Raw genomic sequence first — 18,802 nt, 5'->3', positions numbered from 1 at the left:
TCGTCTTGAAGGAATGGACTCTAAAAACACTGTAACACGCCAGCGTGGCACCCCTGGGAGGGAAATGCGGCAGTACTGGGAAACACCGTTGGTTGTCGCATGGAGAGAGAGAGCGCACAAACAAACACAAACACACCCACACAAACACAAAATAAAATAAACGACCATCTTCACCCTTCCAGGCAAAAACACACTAAAACAAGCTAAAACAACAAAGACAAAAGAAAGGAAAATGGCGCGACCGCTTTCTAGTGCGCCACCTGTAGTTGGCCCGCTTTCAAACCAGACAAGCTCCTCCTACTTTTCAGTGTTGGATTACTTTCTTGGTCTTGCCTGCTAAAACAAAACTCCAAAATAAGACAAACAAAAATCATAAACGTGCTCTTGGAGTGAGCTCCTGGTTTCGGCCCAAAACTGTGGAGAGCAGCACACCTTTAAGCACCTGGGCTGATTAGTTAATGCAACCCAGGTGCGTGTGCTCTCCCCACCAGCCAACGTGACCGAGACCAATCTACTTCTCCAGCTGACCAAATGCCACAAACACATATGTACACACATGTGCATGCACAGAACTACACACATGTAAGAATATTGCATGCACAAAAGCACACATGCATAGAAGCACCTTGCACACATGTTATGAATAGCTGACAATGCTTTGGTTTTTCAAAATAAATTCATTAATTAATTAATTTTAACATTGCAGATACAGCACACACTATTGCAGAATGATCACAGTTGTTTCAAACAACATGTATAATTCATTTAGGTTTTAACTTTCTCATTAGGTAAGGAAACAAGCCTGCTTTTTACAAAAATAAATAATTAGTAATGGTGTTCTCTATACCAGAAAAATCAATTATACATGTGTGAGCGCATCTGCGGTTATACCACACGCACATACACACGACCACACGCACATACACACACCCACACACACACACACAATGTCTTCTGCTTACGGTGATTAGTTCCGAAAGTGTTATGCTAGAAAAGTAAATTTGGCCTTAGCTGCATATAATTGATATAATTTAAATTAGATGTTAAACAACCATTACTGTGGTTAATTGCTTGTTCACCCTAAAAGTAGGGAGGCTTTTCATTGTGGAGAAATGTGAAATTGAGGTGAGATTGAATTAAATCAGGAAGAATAAAATATGCGCTGGTTAGGCATTTAAAAGCTTATGCAACCTTTTTTTTCCGTACACCTCATTTCTTCTTCTGAACCCTCCTACCAGATTTGCATTTCCTTTAACACGCCAATCCATGACTATGATGAATGTAATTCTTCTCATCTGTCTGCTTAGCCATATAAGGAAATGAAGATGATAGCACTTTGATGTGTTTCCCGGTCCAGTCTTGGTATTATTCCAATAAAAGAAACCTCTGCCATGTGAATTTGGGTGTACCACTGTAACTGTGCTACTTCCTACTGGAATAGTTATATAGCAATAATTTCCTCCTTGTGCAGTTGGGTTTCCTGGCTGCACAGATGCATGAATTGATGCCTCTTTTTTAACTGAAGATGAGAGATATCATATAAGTTCCACAAATAAAAAGAACCCTTTTAAAAGGTCCTTAGAGCATATTTTGTTGTGTGAGAGTTATAAAATGGTGGCAGTTGAAGAGGGGAAAATAGAAAGTAAGGAGTTTCATCCAGCTATGGCATTTCCTTAGGGAGGTGTCACCCAATCCTAGCACAGGAAATGATGTCAGAACCTGCAGCCTTATGGACCTTACCCAGGGGACTGTAAATATCCTTATTGGAAGTAATCAGTTAGACCAGGGCTGATGCCAGGGCCCCACTAAATGTGGTAATAACCCCTAAGAGCCTGGCTGTAAAAATCATGAATTGAGCTGTACGGACTTACAGTACATTTATAATTATTCATTCAGCAGATGCTCTTATCCTGAGCGGTTTGCAGAATAGTGCTAATTATAATGCTGTGAACAACAATATATATGAATAAAACAAAGTGTCACTATATGAAGTACTGCCACAATAAACATTGTTATATTTGAGTGCACTGGTATAGCAGATAAACTTTTAAAAATTCAATAGAAAAAAAGTGCAATAACATCAATCTTATCAAGTGCTAGTGATTACCTCACTGAAGCTCAATAAATTTGAAACAGCAGTAAGACGTTTCTATGTGCAGACTTAGATTCCTTGATGTAGATATATTACAAAACAGTAAATCAGAGTATATATTTTTAGTAATGCATAAAGCCAGCCCTGGATTCTTCTCGCTTGACAGTCCACCAGCTGAGCTGTGCAGTCATTGCGCCATAGGTGCAGGCTGAATGCAGATTACATACAAAATTGATAAATGCGTGATGAGGTGGGGAATGCCCTCTGGAGTGAAATCTTCCTTCCCCAGATGACCGTGGGACTGGTCACATTTGGCCCTGGCATGGCCAGGATTCAATTTTGGATTCTTCGTTATGCCACTGCTCCAAGGACTAGTGCTTTCGCTGTAGTCACCACCCAGGAGGTTTTTGCTTTATGCCAATTACTTGGTACATGTTGTGGGGTGTATTTAAATATACAGTTCATGGCTCCTCCTCAACTCAAGTATTGACAGGACATGACCTGTTTTACCAACCAAACCTTGAAATTTTCAAAAACTTTCTCAGACAGAGATGGACATGTGGTCTGTCGGTTTGATTTTTGATTTACTGGATGTCACTGTTCCTGTCTGGTTATTTGTTTTCTGAATTGATTCGGACATGTCCTAGAATGCCTTCATGTGTGCTTCTTGTCCGTGATACCTTTGCTCCTTTAAAAAGATGAACAGGTATCGACAAAGACTCACAGCCACAGCACACTGAACTGGGGGGAATCGATTAATTATTGTCTGTCAACAAGACCCCTTGGGCATCACTGCCGGAGTCTGAATCTAGATTTCTGGAGTCCTCAAATTATTTTGATCTTATTATTTTTATTATTTTTATTATTATGATCTTAATCTCTTGTAGAAGAACAATGCTGTTTGAGCTTGCCCTATCCACATAACTGTCAAAGTTACTGTTTGACACAATATCATAAAACCGACAACTCCACCAGGAATCCCCCTCCTACTGGCAAGTCAAATACAATGAATTAGAGTTGAATTATTCAAAATGAGTCATTTGAATTTCTTGCAAAGACATCTTGAAAAGACTTCCAGGCTGTCACCTGAAATTATTTCCAGTTGTGGGTATAAATAGTCAACCGCAAAATGTCCCTGTGCAAAATGCATTTATCCACAGCTGAGGGAATCAAAATATTCATCACACAGCTGTGCCCATTTTCAGGAATCATGACCTCCCTCTGAGCATGTTATTCAGTAAGCATATGCTGCTTTGGGCTCACAATTTGTCAGATTGGTGCACTTGATTGCCAGGAAGCAATGTGATTTAATTGCAGCCTTAGCAGTGACTCTTCTCCTCTGCAGGGCAAGCATTGTGCAGAAGAGAATCATTTATTTCCAGGATGAAGGCTCCCTCACTTACAAGATGTGTGAGAAAGGTAAGAATCTCATTGTGGAGACAAGTGTCAGATACATTCTGTAGATTTAATGGCACAAATCAGAAGGCGAGCTGTATTTCAATATAATGCGCAAAATGCTTGATCTTAACATGAAGATGTAATTACTGGTGAAGTGCTTGATTGGTGTGTCACATAAATTGCAGCTTCTCCAGTAAATTTAGATGATTGCCATGCTTCAAAATGAGCAAATTCCTCCATTTGGGTCAGTCTATTTGTATGCTCTGGTTAGATGAGATGCGTATGATTGCACAAACCATTCCAAAAAAAGAATTCTACGCAATTGAATGTTGGTTAAATTAGTTCAGGCCCAGATATCTGTAAAGCTGCTTTGGGACAATGCCCTTTGTAAAAAGTGCTATACAAATGAAATTGATTTCAATTCAATGCAATTGATTTAACTACTGTGCATTCGATTGGAGTCACTGGCAAGTGCGTAGCTCACACTGTGGCGACCTCTTTCCAATGACCACAACCCTGTGCTGTTTCAGACCTGTTGTTCTCGGAGGCAACACAGAGACCCCAGTCGGAGTGCTGTGCCTGTGGGACAGCCAAGTATAGAGTCACATTCTTTGGGAACTGGTCAGAGAAGGTCCACCCGAAAGACTACCCCAGTAAGTACCGCATGATCTCCTGTTCTCCTGCCTGGGGTCTCCCCCGCTGTGTGGCTAACCTTGAAATAGTTTAAATAGGTACAAATCAAGACTTGGGATTACTGAAGGCACGTACAGTACCCACACCAGGATCAATATAACGATTGGAACAGCGTCCCAGTGTGAGATAAACCTAGAGAAAGACCTTGCATGTAATGTATGGGCTTATGAGACAGAATAGCGAGAAAATGTATTCACCCATGCGGGGGAGTGCTTCATAAATGCGGTGGTGGTGAATCTGTGTAGCCAGTGCTGCCAAAGCATACCAGTATTTGCTGTTAAAAAGCGTACATTTTTATAATTATATATGTGATAATGTATTGTGTATTTGTGCTTAAACACTTTAAAATACATTTTATACCATAAATGTCAGTGCAGAAATACTTTCTGATGGTAACAACAAACAACAAAGTATTTTCATATACTATAATATGTGCGACCTTTGCCTGAAGGAAGTAGGTATGTTAATACAATGTATTCATAAAATGCTATTGTGAAACAGTACTGCGCCTCTATGGGGAGAGATGTGGTTTACACTTTCCCGATCTACATCTGGCATTCTTTAACACTGAGGACCAATTGAAAGAAAGGGTGCAGGTGATGGTGATTGTTTGAAGCATATGCTTATGGTCTTGGATAATGGGGATAACCTGCATGGAACACTGCTGCCCTCCGCAGTCAAAGCAAAATGGTCCAAGGTCAGTGAGATGTCATGAAGATGTGTAAAAGAGGAGTAACACAATGCTACTGTACTGAGTCAAAACCTAACCACAAATGCAATTCTAAGGAAACAGAGAGGAGATATGGAGAATGTGCGAGTGAAGGTTAGATGGTCACAACTTTAAATAAATAAATCTCCACAAACTCTGTGGCGACAGGAAGGAGCTGTATTGTCATTAATCAAGAAAAGCCAGCATTGGTACATAATAGTACAACAGAGATGTGACACGGATAGAATGGATGTAAGAAGATATCATTATACAGCATTTGTTAAATATTCTAAGGATTTGTATACAGTCAGTTGTGGTGGAGCAACATTATGAAGACTGCAAGAACGTTCTTAGAGACCTGCTAATGGAACGAGAGAGTGCTGCCGTGCTTTTTTTACAGAATAAAGATTTTATAAAAATCTGTGCACACCAAGTATATTGCCTCAACAACACTAATCTTAACTCAGTCTCTAAATGCAATTTGTATTGATGCTGAGCCCATTAAAATGGTGTACATTTCACAAATGACCAAAAAGGTGTAAAACTGCAATGGACCATTGGTTCTGGGTAAATGCAGTATCCATTAAAAAGCCTTAAATTTTTGTACATTCCTTTGTAGAAGTCTAATTAACACTAGGCGGACCACAGGTGAACGCTTTGTTCTGTGTATTATTGAATTTCTGTGTTGTATTGAATTTGCAGCTGCAAAAAATCAATGTGTTCTAAAATCCTTAATGGAAATTATGACTTAAAATGAGGTGAAAGAAAAAAATATGAATATAGATTTCCAATGGCTGGGTGTGCTTGGACAACTTGGATAAAAAAAACTGTGTGTGTGTGTGTCTGTGTGTGTGTGTGTGCATGTGTGTTCGTGTTTGTGTCCTGGTCAGTGTGTGCTTATAAATTCCTTAATTATTTATTATAGGTTGGTGTAAATGTTTTATGACCAGGGCTCAACATTGATTTGTGACTGTTCTCCAGTGATATGGTGTCAAATAAAATATATTTCATATTTTAGTCATTACCTTACCTGAGTTTCCAAATATGAACAAGTGCTTGCTAGTTAAAATTAGACCCCACAACAGGCTTAAAATAAAAGAGGTGAGAGAAGAGACATTTTTGAAGTTTTGAACATATTTCTGAAAAGCTAATATTCTTTAAAGAATAATACTCAACTGGAATTATTATGTTTTGAAATTTTCTAAAGGAAACATTTGAATATTTCCATGAGAGGATGTATTGTAGAAAAACATACAGATGTAGTGAGAGAACACTTGTCCTTTATTTATTTTATTTTTGACATACAACCAAGTGGCAAGTAGAAATCAGTCAGGGGTCAGAATGTGCCTATTTTGATAGAGATCTTGATACGTTGTATTGGCGCTGACGATGCCATGGTCATATCTTCCTGCGCCAGAACCTGGCAGATCATTGCTTCATTGAGTTTGAGTGACAGTGGTGTCTAGTTTTTTACTCTCCAAAGGCAGAGACGGCTGTTCATTATTTATGAGACATAACACTGATACAGATCGTGTGGTAGCAAAGGAACGTTCTCTTCGGCCGAGACAGGGCGAATGTTCCTTGGGGCTGTTGACAAGGACTGTGGAAAGTGGGCAGTGATTAATATAATCAGTGGCACAGTGGGATAGAGGGGACAAAATGTAATGATGCCTCAGTGGGAGACTGTGAATACCTCAGATGTTAGTGCTAGTAAATCATAATTTTCTAGTGAAGTCACACAGCCAGGGGATAGTTTTCAATTGTTGTGTCAGGATTGTTAATATTTAGTGTCGTATACTAAACCCGACCAGTACAATTCAGCCCCTTGGTTGAGATACGATATACATGCCAGATATATGCCACATGATATATACATGTGGTATTATATATGATTATGCAATAAAAACATCCATCCATGTATTTATATTCAAGGGGGGGTGGATGGAGCCTATCCCAACATGCAGTGGGTGAGAGGCAGGGCAGGATACACCCTGAACAGGTCACCAATTCATCACAGGGCCCACACACTATTCTCATACACATTCATACCTACAGGCAGTTTAGGCTTCAGCTGCCTACTGCATGTCTTTGGACTGTGGGAGGAAACCAGAGTACCTGGCGGAGAACCCACAGGGAGAACATGCTAACTCCACACAGAAAGGCCCTTCGAACAGGGCTGGAACTCAGTACCCTCTTGCTGTGAGAATAACCAGCACTGGGTAAAGCCTGGATTTCAAGACCCTGAGGGTCTCTACAACATGACCACAGCAGCTGCCTACTCACTGTAAAAAGGCACTTCCTGATATCAGTGTGGAATTTACCTAAGTTAGCAACTATGCCCACTTCGTCTGCCTATGAATTATGAACTGAATCTGATAAAGGTATTGTTTAACATCAGTATAGCGTCCTTTGATTTATACTAAATAATTTTAGCTACATATCCCAGCATCCTGCTTGCCATTTTGCTGCATAGTGCTAGCGCATAGTGCACAGTGCTACAGCACAATGTCTAGACTGCGTGTTGTAAGTATTTATCTAATCGAACACATGCTAGGCTTGCTCCTTCTATAACATGTTTTTGTTTTAATATTTTATGTCCTACATGCGGAACATTACTGTGACATTTGGTCCGGCAGTGAACCGGATTGGCAACGCTGGATGGTGGAAAGAGCACACGCACCTGGGTTGAGTTAACTAATCAGCCCAGGTGCTTAAAGGTGTGTCCCTCTCCACGGTTTGGTACCGAGATCGGGAGCTCACACCGAGTCTCAGGGTTTTGTTTATCTGCACACAAAGGACGGAGTGTAGCACAGTGGGTAAGGAACTAGACTTGTAACCGAAAGGTCGCAGATTCGATTCCCGGGTAAGGACACTGCCGTTGTACCCTTGAGCAAGGTACTTAACCGAAATTGCTTCAGTATATATATCCAGCTGTATAAATAGATACAATGTAAAATGCTATGTAAAAAGTTGTGTAAGTCGCTCTGGATAAGAGCGTCTGCTAAATGCCTGTAATGTAACAAAGTGACGAAGAAAGAAACTGGCAGCTGAAAAGTTGGCCAGCGCATCGGAAAAGCTGTCGCTCAGTTTTACTTTCTTTTGTCTTTATTATTTCAGTTTGTTGTTTTAGTTAATTGTTTTTTCCCGGAACCCATGACGGGAAAGGGTAAAGATGTTTGATTAATTTCATTTCGTGTTGGTGTGGGTGCGCTCTCTCTCTCTCTCTCCAAGAGGCTAACGACAGTGTTTCCCGGAACTGCCACATCTCCCTCCCAGGGGTGTCACTCCGTCATGTGACTTTTTTCAAGGTTTTCACACTGCCTTTGTTGATTCCCCTCTGTTTGAAAAAGGCTTTGCTGCTAAGGTCCCTATCAAGAAGATAATTTATGTAAATAAGGAAAAGCAGGTCAAAGCCATTATATAAATAAAGTAAGGCAGAGGTCCCAATGTTAATCCCTGTGGCTTCCAACTTCCCACAGCACATTCCTCAGATATGTTTCCTCCTACAGTTACAATACCTCCTCTTCATATTCTACCTCAACGGTCAAATCCAGGCCTACTGTGAAATATCCCCTGTAATTCATGCTGATTGCCGTTTTACAATGTTTCTTACTGTACGTGGTATTTAAATACTTTTTGGAAGTCCAAATATGTGATATCATATTCTCCTGGTTTGAGGCATGCCTGGATCAAATCAAAACAATATGTGGCTTCCTCAGATAAATCCTTAATGTTTGGTAAGCATGACTTCCCCCTACAAAATCAAATTGACTCTCCCCGAAGATACTGTTTCTTTCAAGGAATAATCCAACTTGTCCCCAATGACAGATTTAATTGTTTTCATAAGTTAGACCAGGCTTTTAGTTTTCTGGATCGGATACGATTTCCTTTCATATATATTTGTGTCATAGTGTCTTACTTCCAGTCATCTAGTATTTCTTCAGTCTTTAGAGATTACATAAAATACCTGTCACTGGTTTATAAATGACATTCCCCAGTTCATTGAGTACACATGTATATATGCCATTTGGAAGATGTGGTTGATTTAATGTAATGCCTTAAAAAAGATTTAATGTAATGCATTAATACCATAATTGTTATGCACCTAATGCATAAACATTTTATATTCACATTTTATTACAGGACATAACACATACTATGCGTTGCAGTATTTTGTTTGAATGGAATTTTTTATATAAACAAGCCACTTATGTGACGCTGTAAATTTAACATGGGGCCTTGGATGTCTCAACAGGGCGTGCCAATCATTGGTCCGCCATCATTGGAGCGTCCCACTCGAAGGACTACATACCTTGGGAGTACGGGGGCTATGCCAGCGAGGGGGTGAAGCAGGTGGCTGAGCTGGGATCTCCTGTTAAAATGGAGGAGGAGATTCGCCAGAAGGTAGGCCCACAAGCAAAGACCATTCGATTGAGCTTATTGCTGTGTTCAGATAACTATTTTTTGAGTGTGGGGTAAAGTCATACATTTTGTGTGCCTGCTGTGGTGTGTTATTTTTCTTCTTTCAAAAGTTCAAGCTTCCCTCATCTGCTAGGGATGACAGAAATGGGTGTATTGGGGGGTTCTGTTGTCTCAAAACCCCAGGGGTTTAATCTATCTCTGTCGGTGTGGGGTATGTTCCCCCTGCTGTGTCCACATGGAGTTCCATCAGCCAATCAAAAGACATGGTATCAGGCATGTCAATTTCTCTGTCTGGGTGTGTCCATATGTGTGTGCATGTGTGCGTGTGCATGCATGTGCGTGTGTGTGCGTGCTTGCTTGTGTCTGTTGGTGTGGGTGTGTGTGTGTGTGCCTGTGCCCCATCCAGGATTTGCCTACTTTGTGCCATTCTTTCTACAGGACAAAGCAGTTTATAATGAGGCAAGTCTGTTCCTGTGCTGCTTGTGTGTCCTTGTCTGAGAATAACTTGTATGTTTACATCAGAGGTTAATGTGTTAATGGAAGGGCTACTAGCATGTTCCTTAATAGATACATCTGCCAGTATCTGCCAACCTTTACACTGCTGTGGTGTAGTGTTAATTTCCTGTCCTTGAAAGAGTCTGGATGACAGCACGTAGAGCACAGGAAAGGCAGCTGTATTGAGACGAGAAGTGCAGGATCATTAAATGGCGCTACATGTGAGACCATGTGCAGCGTCTGAAATGGTCTCAAATTAATCAGAATGAGGAACAGCGGCTGATTTGGAGGGATTCTGAAATGTCAGACAGAAAGGTTCATATCCCCCATTCTCCCATTTGTCTTTCACATGACATCGTAGGAACTCGCAGGTAGTAGGATTACTTAATGCGTTTCAGATTGATGGACAATGGACTGTACCCCAGTCGTACACCAGTTTCCATTTTTCAGTTGAATCCAACACGTATTCATATGCCAGTCGGATGACATTAATGGCAATGGGTGGGTGAGGACAAACATGTCTTATTCGTTTCATTATATTTTATGGTTTTAACCTTTGTAAGTGATAAGGGTTTAATAATGGCTGGCCAGTAATGTGATTTCTCTTAGAGCTCTTGCCTGTACTTATAGAAGAAGGGCTTACTGAGTGCAAAATAATTGTCTAGATTGAGATGCTGTGATAAAAAGCCCATTTCCTGTGTGCTTCTATCTGTGCATCACAGCAAATGCTCTTCTGAAGATTCCAAAGAAAGTTTGTTCCTCGGAAAATCTCTTGGCAGTAGCAAAACAACAAAAACACAATCTCTCATATTGTATTCTCACAAGACGTGTGTGTGCTTGGCAGCTAGTGTTTTTTTTTTAGGCAACTAAATATATTCACTGGTAACAATGCCCAACTAGCAATACTCAAGTTACTATTTTTTTTTGTTTTCTGTACCAATTTCTTTTGTTCTCTTTGGTTCTTAGCATTAAAAAAGTATAAGGCTTTCGTTTATAAACACAACTGAAGTAGTACACTATGGGATTTCTTGCTCTCTGACTGAAAATCAAGTCACCCTTTTGAAGGGTTGTTGATTGTTCTACTGGGGTGTTCCAGGAGTGTTGTTTTGATGGTCATGAATCATATTAGCTTATTTGCATTCTACTGATTGCCTTCACATAATGTCAGCGACTGCTAAAAACCACAGCAACATGGAGTTGTCCATGTTAGTGTGTGTTTATTAGTATACATGTGGGGTGCAGTGTGACAGTAATACCAGATACAGTGTGGAGAATCTGAGAATCTGTGTGCACGTCTGACTATCTTCAACATTCTGAGCTCAATTTTGGTAAGCCTCAGAGAGCGCACCTCCACCAGCAAGTCCAAACAAGTCAATTATTTCAACGCACACTGGGACCTGTGCGCATATCTCAGCAATCTCAATTAAAAAAGAATACGATACACTCTTTGGTTTTCTTTCTAAGGGCTTGAGTTTTTAAAATTCCTGAATACAGCCATGTGAAAAAGTGTGGCTGCAGGTGAGATGACTGTGTTTAAATTGTTTTTGGGTGCTGTGGGCAAAATAACAAGTTGAAACCACTAAGGAATAACATGAGCATTACTCTTTACCATTTCCCTGGGTCTGATTTTCAAGGGGAATAGGTCAGGTTTTCAGTTGAGAAGTGGCTAGATTTGGAATGAGGGCATCTGCCTGCTAGGTGAACCTGCTTGCGTGCAAGTTCCTGAAGAAACTGAAGGATGATCTTATTTCCAATTACTTCTCTGTCTGCTTATTGTTTCTTCTTGTAGGTGGATCAATAAATGTTGTGATTGTTCTTGATGAAAGAAAGCACTACAGCAATTATTTACTTCCTTTTGTGATTGTGATGTTATTAAGTTCGTAACTGTGACAATGTTTGAATTGAGCTGAGAGATAAATTGAACAACCCTGCATACTACATAGCAGTACTGCAAATAATTTACTCTGTATAATGTAGTATACTAGAGATTGAATATTTATTGGTGTTAATCATGTGACCAAATTGTTGTGGCCACCATATTGGTAACCTAATGATGGTTACTATTTACCAGTAGTGACGGCAGACTATGGTGAGCAAATTTTCTTCTGAACAAAGATATAAACAAAAAATGTACATAAACATAAACATGTAAAATGTCTGTTTCAATGTATTCATGTTGAGCAAGCTAGTTAGAGTGTAACATCTCGTTTTCCTACTTTGAATTTAAATTAAGTGCTTTTTGTTTGAATCTCGCTAAATATTATGATCAAGAAATGGAAATGTCAGACACTGAAAAGACAATTGGTTAAATGGAACAGAAATAGTTTTGTTGTGGTTCAAGTCTGGGTCATTGTTCGCTGTAATAATAAAAATGTAAAAAACTATGAATTTCAGCATTTATATAATGCAGTGTTTCCTCCCTGCATTTGCCTATTTTTTCTATGTAAACATCCCTGAATCCTGAACTCTGAAAAGTTACATCCCATTAACATGTTGGAAATGTCACTCATTTCTGTGGTCGTTCATCTCTGACAACTGTGTGTCTCCAAACAGGCCTTTCCTAAATAAATCCTGTTGTCCGACTTTTTATTTTGTGGCAGTGCATCACAGACTCAATGTTGGGGAAAGAAAATATAATGTAGGAAGAGTGTTGTATGTCATTTTATAAAGCTGTGTCTGACCTTGGCCATCTACCTCCAAAAATGGGGTGCGGGGGGGTGGGGGTGAAGGGTGTAATATAGCTGGGAAAGGAAACAACTCTTTTATAAATGCTGACTCACTGTATGGGCTGCTAAAATTGGGAATTAATCTGAAACTGATGCTACCAGTCAGTTAGCGCGCCCAAGTGGAAATGTGCTGTTCAGACAGACTCCCATTTTACGGAGCCAAGAAGGCGGTCAGGTGTGGTGGCACGACAGTGTTTTCCACGCTCTGTTTGAGGTTTTTGTTTTGCATTCTCTTTGTCACAGTCAAAGGCAGTTCTGCCATCTGTCCCACTTTCTATATTTGCTGAAGTATATGCCCCATGCTGGCTATCTTCTCTACCAATCACGTCCTATAAAAATTAAGTTTCATACCAGTAGTCTCTTTGTAACTACTTAAAGTTTTAATGTAGAAATGTTTGATGCATGCTGATCATTTTGATTTAAAAAAACAATGTGATGTGTTTACTGGCTTCCTCCTGAATGTCATGACTTGTATACAACTTGAAAAGTGTCTATTTTGATTTTCAGTTTTGTTGGTAATATGCAGATATTTATTAATGGTATCAAAAGTTGGATGCATCCTGCATCTACAAAAATGCAGTTTTGTATGTATTCAGTTTCTAAAACTTAAAGAATATACATTTGGGAAACTCATATCTGCACTGATATTGTTTAAATCTGTGTCATTAGAATCCTACTGGTGTCACACATCAACCTGGCCTACAAGGCAGAGTCCTAAACCAGGATAAAGCACAAATTAAAGGGTACAACTAAATTGCACAGTTCCTCATAACTTAATAGTTGCGATTTCTAAAGTCGGGTAAACATTGGTTTAGCCGTTTTAATTTCCTTACAGTTTGCCACAACTATCAACAATCCAGTAAAAAGTACCACACCAGCTCAGAACAAGCTGTTCTCTGCAAATTTAAATCATGAGAAATTAAGTGGATAGTGAATCAATTTTGTTATGGCTGTAATTTGAGGGTTTATTTGAAGTCGTAAACTCATGATCAGAGCTTTTTAGTCAGAGTTGACTTTTTTTAATGAGATCCTTTATGACATGTAGTTTTTTAATTAACATGATATTACACAATCAGGAACTGTCGTGTGAAAAAATTAACAGGATTTCACAAAATATTCTAAAATGCTTTCAATCCATTGCATTCTGACACATACCACCTATTAGAAGCATTTTATTTGTTTATTATTAATCTTATCCAATCACATCAAGTCATGACTTATTTCTGAGAAAATCAACAAAATTACAAATGACTAAGACCTTTACATCGCGAAAATCTTCAGTGATGCCATTTGTTTTGCACCAATCATTGGTTGTGTTGTTATTTTGCGTGCGATAAAAGGTTTTGCACCTACAGTCTTTGTAAATCAGGCTGTAGGTGTTTTTTAAAGATGGAAGGTCGTTGTTACATCGTAAATTTAATCGGAAGCCTGTTTTTTATCTGTTATAACAGAATGCAGTAAGTGGCTATTTCTGTGTGTTTCTCTTTATGGTAGGGGAGGCGCTGGCCAATTTTGGGGAGGCGTACCACCTCTCCCATGAAGTGCTGGGGGAAACCCTGATGTAGTGTTTACCAGGCATCAACACACAACCATTTTCTCAGATTAGACACATGCCTGGGGGTAGTGATTTGGCCGCAGGCTAAGCCTAGGAGCATTACTGTCTTTAGAACTGTGTATGAATTGAAAGAGAGAGCACAAATTTAAAGGGGAATTCTACCATTGATTGATCTTTCATTGGTAGAGAAGCAGCTGTCCTCTTCATCAAAGTGAGCTCTTAGCCAGCTTTAGTTGGATCCTCATCAAAAAAGGGCCACAGAGAGCACATAAGAGCAAGTAGGTCCACTGCGCTAGGTAGCTCGCAAGATAATCCTTTTTGCGGTTGGAACAGCAGCTACCCCAAATCTCTTTTTGACGTGAGTTTGATCAACGCCCCTTTGCCTACATCAGCGGTTTCTCGCCCATTATAGTTCTTTAAAAATGAGGAAGGGTAGAGGTGTATGCCATTGTGATGTAGGCCTCTACCAAAATGAGCCACTGCCAATGTCTCCGTGCATACATTACTTTGGCCAGCCACACAAAGAGTATTAATCAGTTTGATCTTTGATCTGATAAATGAGCTAAATGTTATTTTGTGGTGGAATTCCCCTATAAGAGGTTTATTCCACTTAAAGTGCCACTACCAACCACAAGTAAACATATGTAACTTTTAAAATAACCGTTGGAGAATTTCAGCTTTCATTAATGGTCCTACATTATTTTATTACGCACAATCGGACCCATGTGGGAAAACAGTGTGTCTTATTTATCATTCTTTCAAAATCAGCATAGAAACTGTTAGATAACAGTTCTTGTGTATGGTTGTAATGCCACAATCCAGCTCATCCAGTTTTCATTGCTTGATATTCCCTGAAAAATGAACCAGTGTAGCTATAATACTTCCATGTCTGACCTTCCTGCAATGAACCCTTTATTTACAAATGAATTTAACATTGCAAACTCGAGTAATCTCACTTAAAAACCGTATGCACAGAAGTAAAAAAAAAAAAAAAAAAAATCAAACAGCGTGGTAGCATGGACAAAGCAATGTTTTCCTTTGGGTTAAGCTATGGAACAAACTAATCTTTTAAAAATTAATTAAAATTGCAAAAATAATAATAACGATAATAATAAGCATATAGGTCCATGCAGCTGTCTCAAACTGGCATGTAGAACATTGTCTGCATTCTCTGGTCATTTGGCATGAAAGTGAGGTCTGGGAAAATCAATGCGGGCTGTGAGTGCTTCCCAACCAGATTTTTTTCCTCAGCAGACAGTCCTTAGAAGAAAGCAGGAGGTCATGGATGGAGAGCCAGAGTCTGCAGTGTCATAGCCATACCCTATTATCATTTTGCCGGTGCAACTGTGACATGAGGTTCATTGGCTGCTAAGTTATTTAGTCATCCAAGGCTCATTTTGTTAGAATTTTAATATACAAACTGTGTCATTTGGGGAGTATGATTAGATTTTAGCTGGTTATTTTATCTTAGTAAGTTTTTTTGATTCCTTCCTTTGTATTCCTGTAATCATGAACAAGCAAGAAGTTGTCAGAAATGTGTCTATTTAGCTAATGTTAGGACATTCTTTATTAAAATTGAACAACATGAATTCATGAAAACTTTAACATAAGTCCCCTGAAATCCAATTGGAAAAAAATGTATAGCTAAATGAACTAACTTATGAATTAATGTGTTGTTATTTAAAGAGTAGCGTTAGCCAACGTCTAGCATGGAACATACCCATGGGTGACCTAATTTGTGTGTTTTTCATTTCGTAGTTTCAATGTAGCTAACTACTATTTAAAAGTAGATTTTGTTAACTACTTTACTCTTAGTTGAAGCTGTGCTGTAGCTTAACTACTTCCATTGTGGAGTAGTGGACTTAGTTCACTACAGGAGCTTCCAACACTGTCCACCACCAACCAAAGAATCAACTAAAATAGCTGTTTTCTCAGCAATGGTGAGAGCAAGGTCTGTTTTTCTACTGCACTGTGTGGTAGTGAGAAAAATTTGAAGCATGCTTTGATGCAGAGCCTACATCTCCAGCAAGAGGCCTTGGTTTGAGAGTTTTAACCTCAAACCATGGAACATTGATCTCCAGTCTACTGAGAGAGCCCGCACAACTAATTGGAGGCTGTGGAAAGTCAGAAGAGGCTTCTAAAATTGATCATAAATTACCAGCCGCCATATAATAATTTGGGGTCAGGCCTTGATTGCAAATCCATCAAGGAACCTTGGGCTGTTTCAGGCTGTTTCAGTTCAATGTGAAGCACTATGTCCTTCTGCTTAGGGGTATCAACTGTTGTGTATTTATGATGCATGTACTTGTATGCCATGTATATCTCCTTTGCATTTTCAAGCACGATTCTTAGCAAGAAGCCTTCATAATTAAATTAGTTACTTGAAGCATAGTTAGCTATTACAAAGGGACATCACCATAATTAATAATCTTATGAAGTTGCATTCCTAATGGAAGCCTCTGACCGTTGAAATGTGACAGATGCTTCCAATTTCGTGTTGGAACTGAAATTTCCTGTAATTTTTAGTGTTTTTCACCAGCCATAAAAAGCTTTAATATAGAACTACAGGGAGGCCATATTGCTAACCTCACCATAATAAAATTTAATTTACACCACATGCAATTGTCAAACTCATTTTAACATTTAACACAGGCATCGTTGGACTTCTCTAGTCATTGCTAACAAAGAAAAGGCCAACAAATTCAATGCAGTTTAAATGTTTTTTTTTGCCTGTGGACTTGTGTGATGAATAACATCACTGACAACAACAGTTATGCTTTGTTGTTTGAAAGGCATATCACACAGAGTGACTGTCAGGTTCTCCCATTCTTTAGAAAGTCTAACAGTATCAGATAAAACATTCATAGCTTGTCTCCTCTGTGCAGTGCATCCCCCAGAAAGCAGTAAACTGTTGACCCGAGATATCTGCCTTTGCAAGGTCTCTTAAATGTTCTATGCTCTGTGCTCTTCCCCGTTTAATACCTCAGTCATCTGTGCCTTCCCTTCTGTTGTTGGAAATGCTGTAAAATCACATGGCATGCTTGTTCCTAGGCTTCTCTTGGGTATGATGTCTTGGTGATAGCTATGCACTGATGCTTACACCATATACACATACACACGCACATGCATATGCAAATGTGCACACACACACACACACACACATACACAAATCTATGTTGAAAATTTTTCTTAGCTAACCTGGTGTGTACCAGCTCGGTTTTTTGTTATTAAAAATACTCTCTGGGCCAGAATGTAATTCCAGGAGAAGGTCTTAATTCTGTTATTTTTGTGAACACAGGCAACAAAAGCTCAGATTTTGAATTTGCGGAGTGATGTCTTTATGTCAAAGACTTCTTGTATTGATTGGCCTTTGATATTTAAAAAAAATCTTGATCCTGGCACTGTTGTTTGGGGTTGTCAGCAAAGTTATTAATATAATTGAAGACTCCATTAAAAAACAATACACACCTCTGCTGGAGATCTCATTGTCGGTCTCTCAATGAAGAACCCCCATTAGAGGCAGAACCAAAAACTATTACATTGCAGCAGGAAGCATGCAATCTATTATTTTACTTTTTTCAAGTGATGCCAGTGATCAAAAGACCAAAGCTGACTTTAAACCAAGCCTCTAAAAACAGTTAACAAGCCCAGTCAAGCAACTAAATTCTATACATTCACTGACATGCAAATAGGAAGATATCATCCTTACCTACAGTAGCTCTTTAAAATGATTTACTATGCTATTACAAAAAGGCTCACCTTAAGCATGAGTTCAGTATATTACACAACATTGCTTTTGAAATATCATGTGATTCTGGAAGGTAATCAAATATTTGATCATCAATGCGAATGCTTATGGTTACAGATGAAACAAAAAATAAGTGCAAATCTCGATTTGAGAGAGACTAAAAAAATAGTACAGTTCATTTTTAAAAGAAATTTAGCACACAGCATGGAGCTCAGCATTTCCAATTCCCACCCCAATTTGGAATGGCCAGTTTTCTGCAACCGCAGCCACGTTTGTGTGAGAACCCCACTGCCAATTTGGTGTAGACATCCACGGTTCTCCTCTGAAACATATGGTGCCACCGGCTGCTTCTTTTCACACTGCAAACTACAGCTAAGTTCTTACAGAAAGAAGGTAGAGGAAGAGCTTTCATATGCGGCTTTACTGTGCATCTATGGGTGCATGATAAACCAGTGAGGCTTGCTAAATAGCAATGAACGCGGACCCCTAACTGAACCCTCCCATGGGCGATGTAGTTGCCGATTACGCATCGCCCTATGGAGTTTCCGGCCACGGTCGGCACTGGCACGGCCCGGATTCAGTCCGAGGCTTCGAGGCTCATCCATGCACCGTAGCGTTGTGCTTTAACAGTAATAACAAATTTCAATACTTTCAATTGTACTTTTATACTCATCTTTGTGCACTGTGAAGATGGCCTACATTACATTATATCCAAGGAAAATTGTACTGCCTGTATTTATCAGATTACCCAAGTCAAATGTATATTTACTGAAGTGGTTGAATTTACATCACAATGTTGAAGAGGCAGTGCACACATTAACAGATTAGCACAAAACTGTTCCCTACAAAGAGGCATGGTAGTGCTGCAATAGACGGCCAATTTAATACCACTGGAATTCTTTCCCTGGGACTGAGCCACTTAGTCTTAAAGCCTTGGTGTAGCCTGTATAAACCGTATAATTCT

The 18,802-nt window shown here is 39.4% G+C and overlaps 1 protein-coding gene across 1 annotated transcript in view; it reads left to right on the top strand.

Annotated features, from left to right (window-relative positions):
* The window catches only part of spon1a (spondin 1a), a 94,099-nt gene that overhangs the window by 14,339 nt on the left and 60,958 nt on the right, over window positions 1-18,802 (top strand). Inside the window, exons 4-6 of the mRNA XM_064336152.1 lie at window positions 3,438-3,511; window positions 4,021-4,143; window positions 9,148-9,296. Of these exons, the coding sequence (XP_064192222.1) occupies window positions 3,438-3,511; window positions 4,021-4,143; window positions 9,148-9,296 (346 nt within the window). The remainder of the gene's footprint in view (window positions 1-3,437; window positions 3,512-4,020; window positions 4,144-9,147; window positions 9,297-18,802) is intronic.

This window comes from Anguilla rostrata, chromosome 5, assembly GCF_018555375.3.
Source record: "Anguilla rostrata isolate EN2019 chromosome 5, ASM1855537v3, whole genome shotgun sequence".
NCBI lineage: Eukaryota > Metazoa > Chordata > Actinopteri > Anguilliformes > Anguillidae > Anguilla > Anguilla rostrata.
This window is presented reverse-complemented; position numbering and strand designations above follow the sequence as displayed.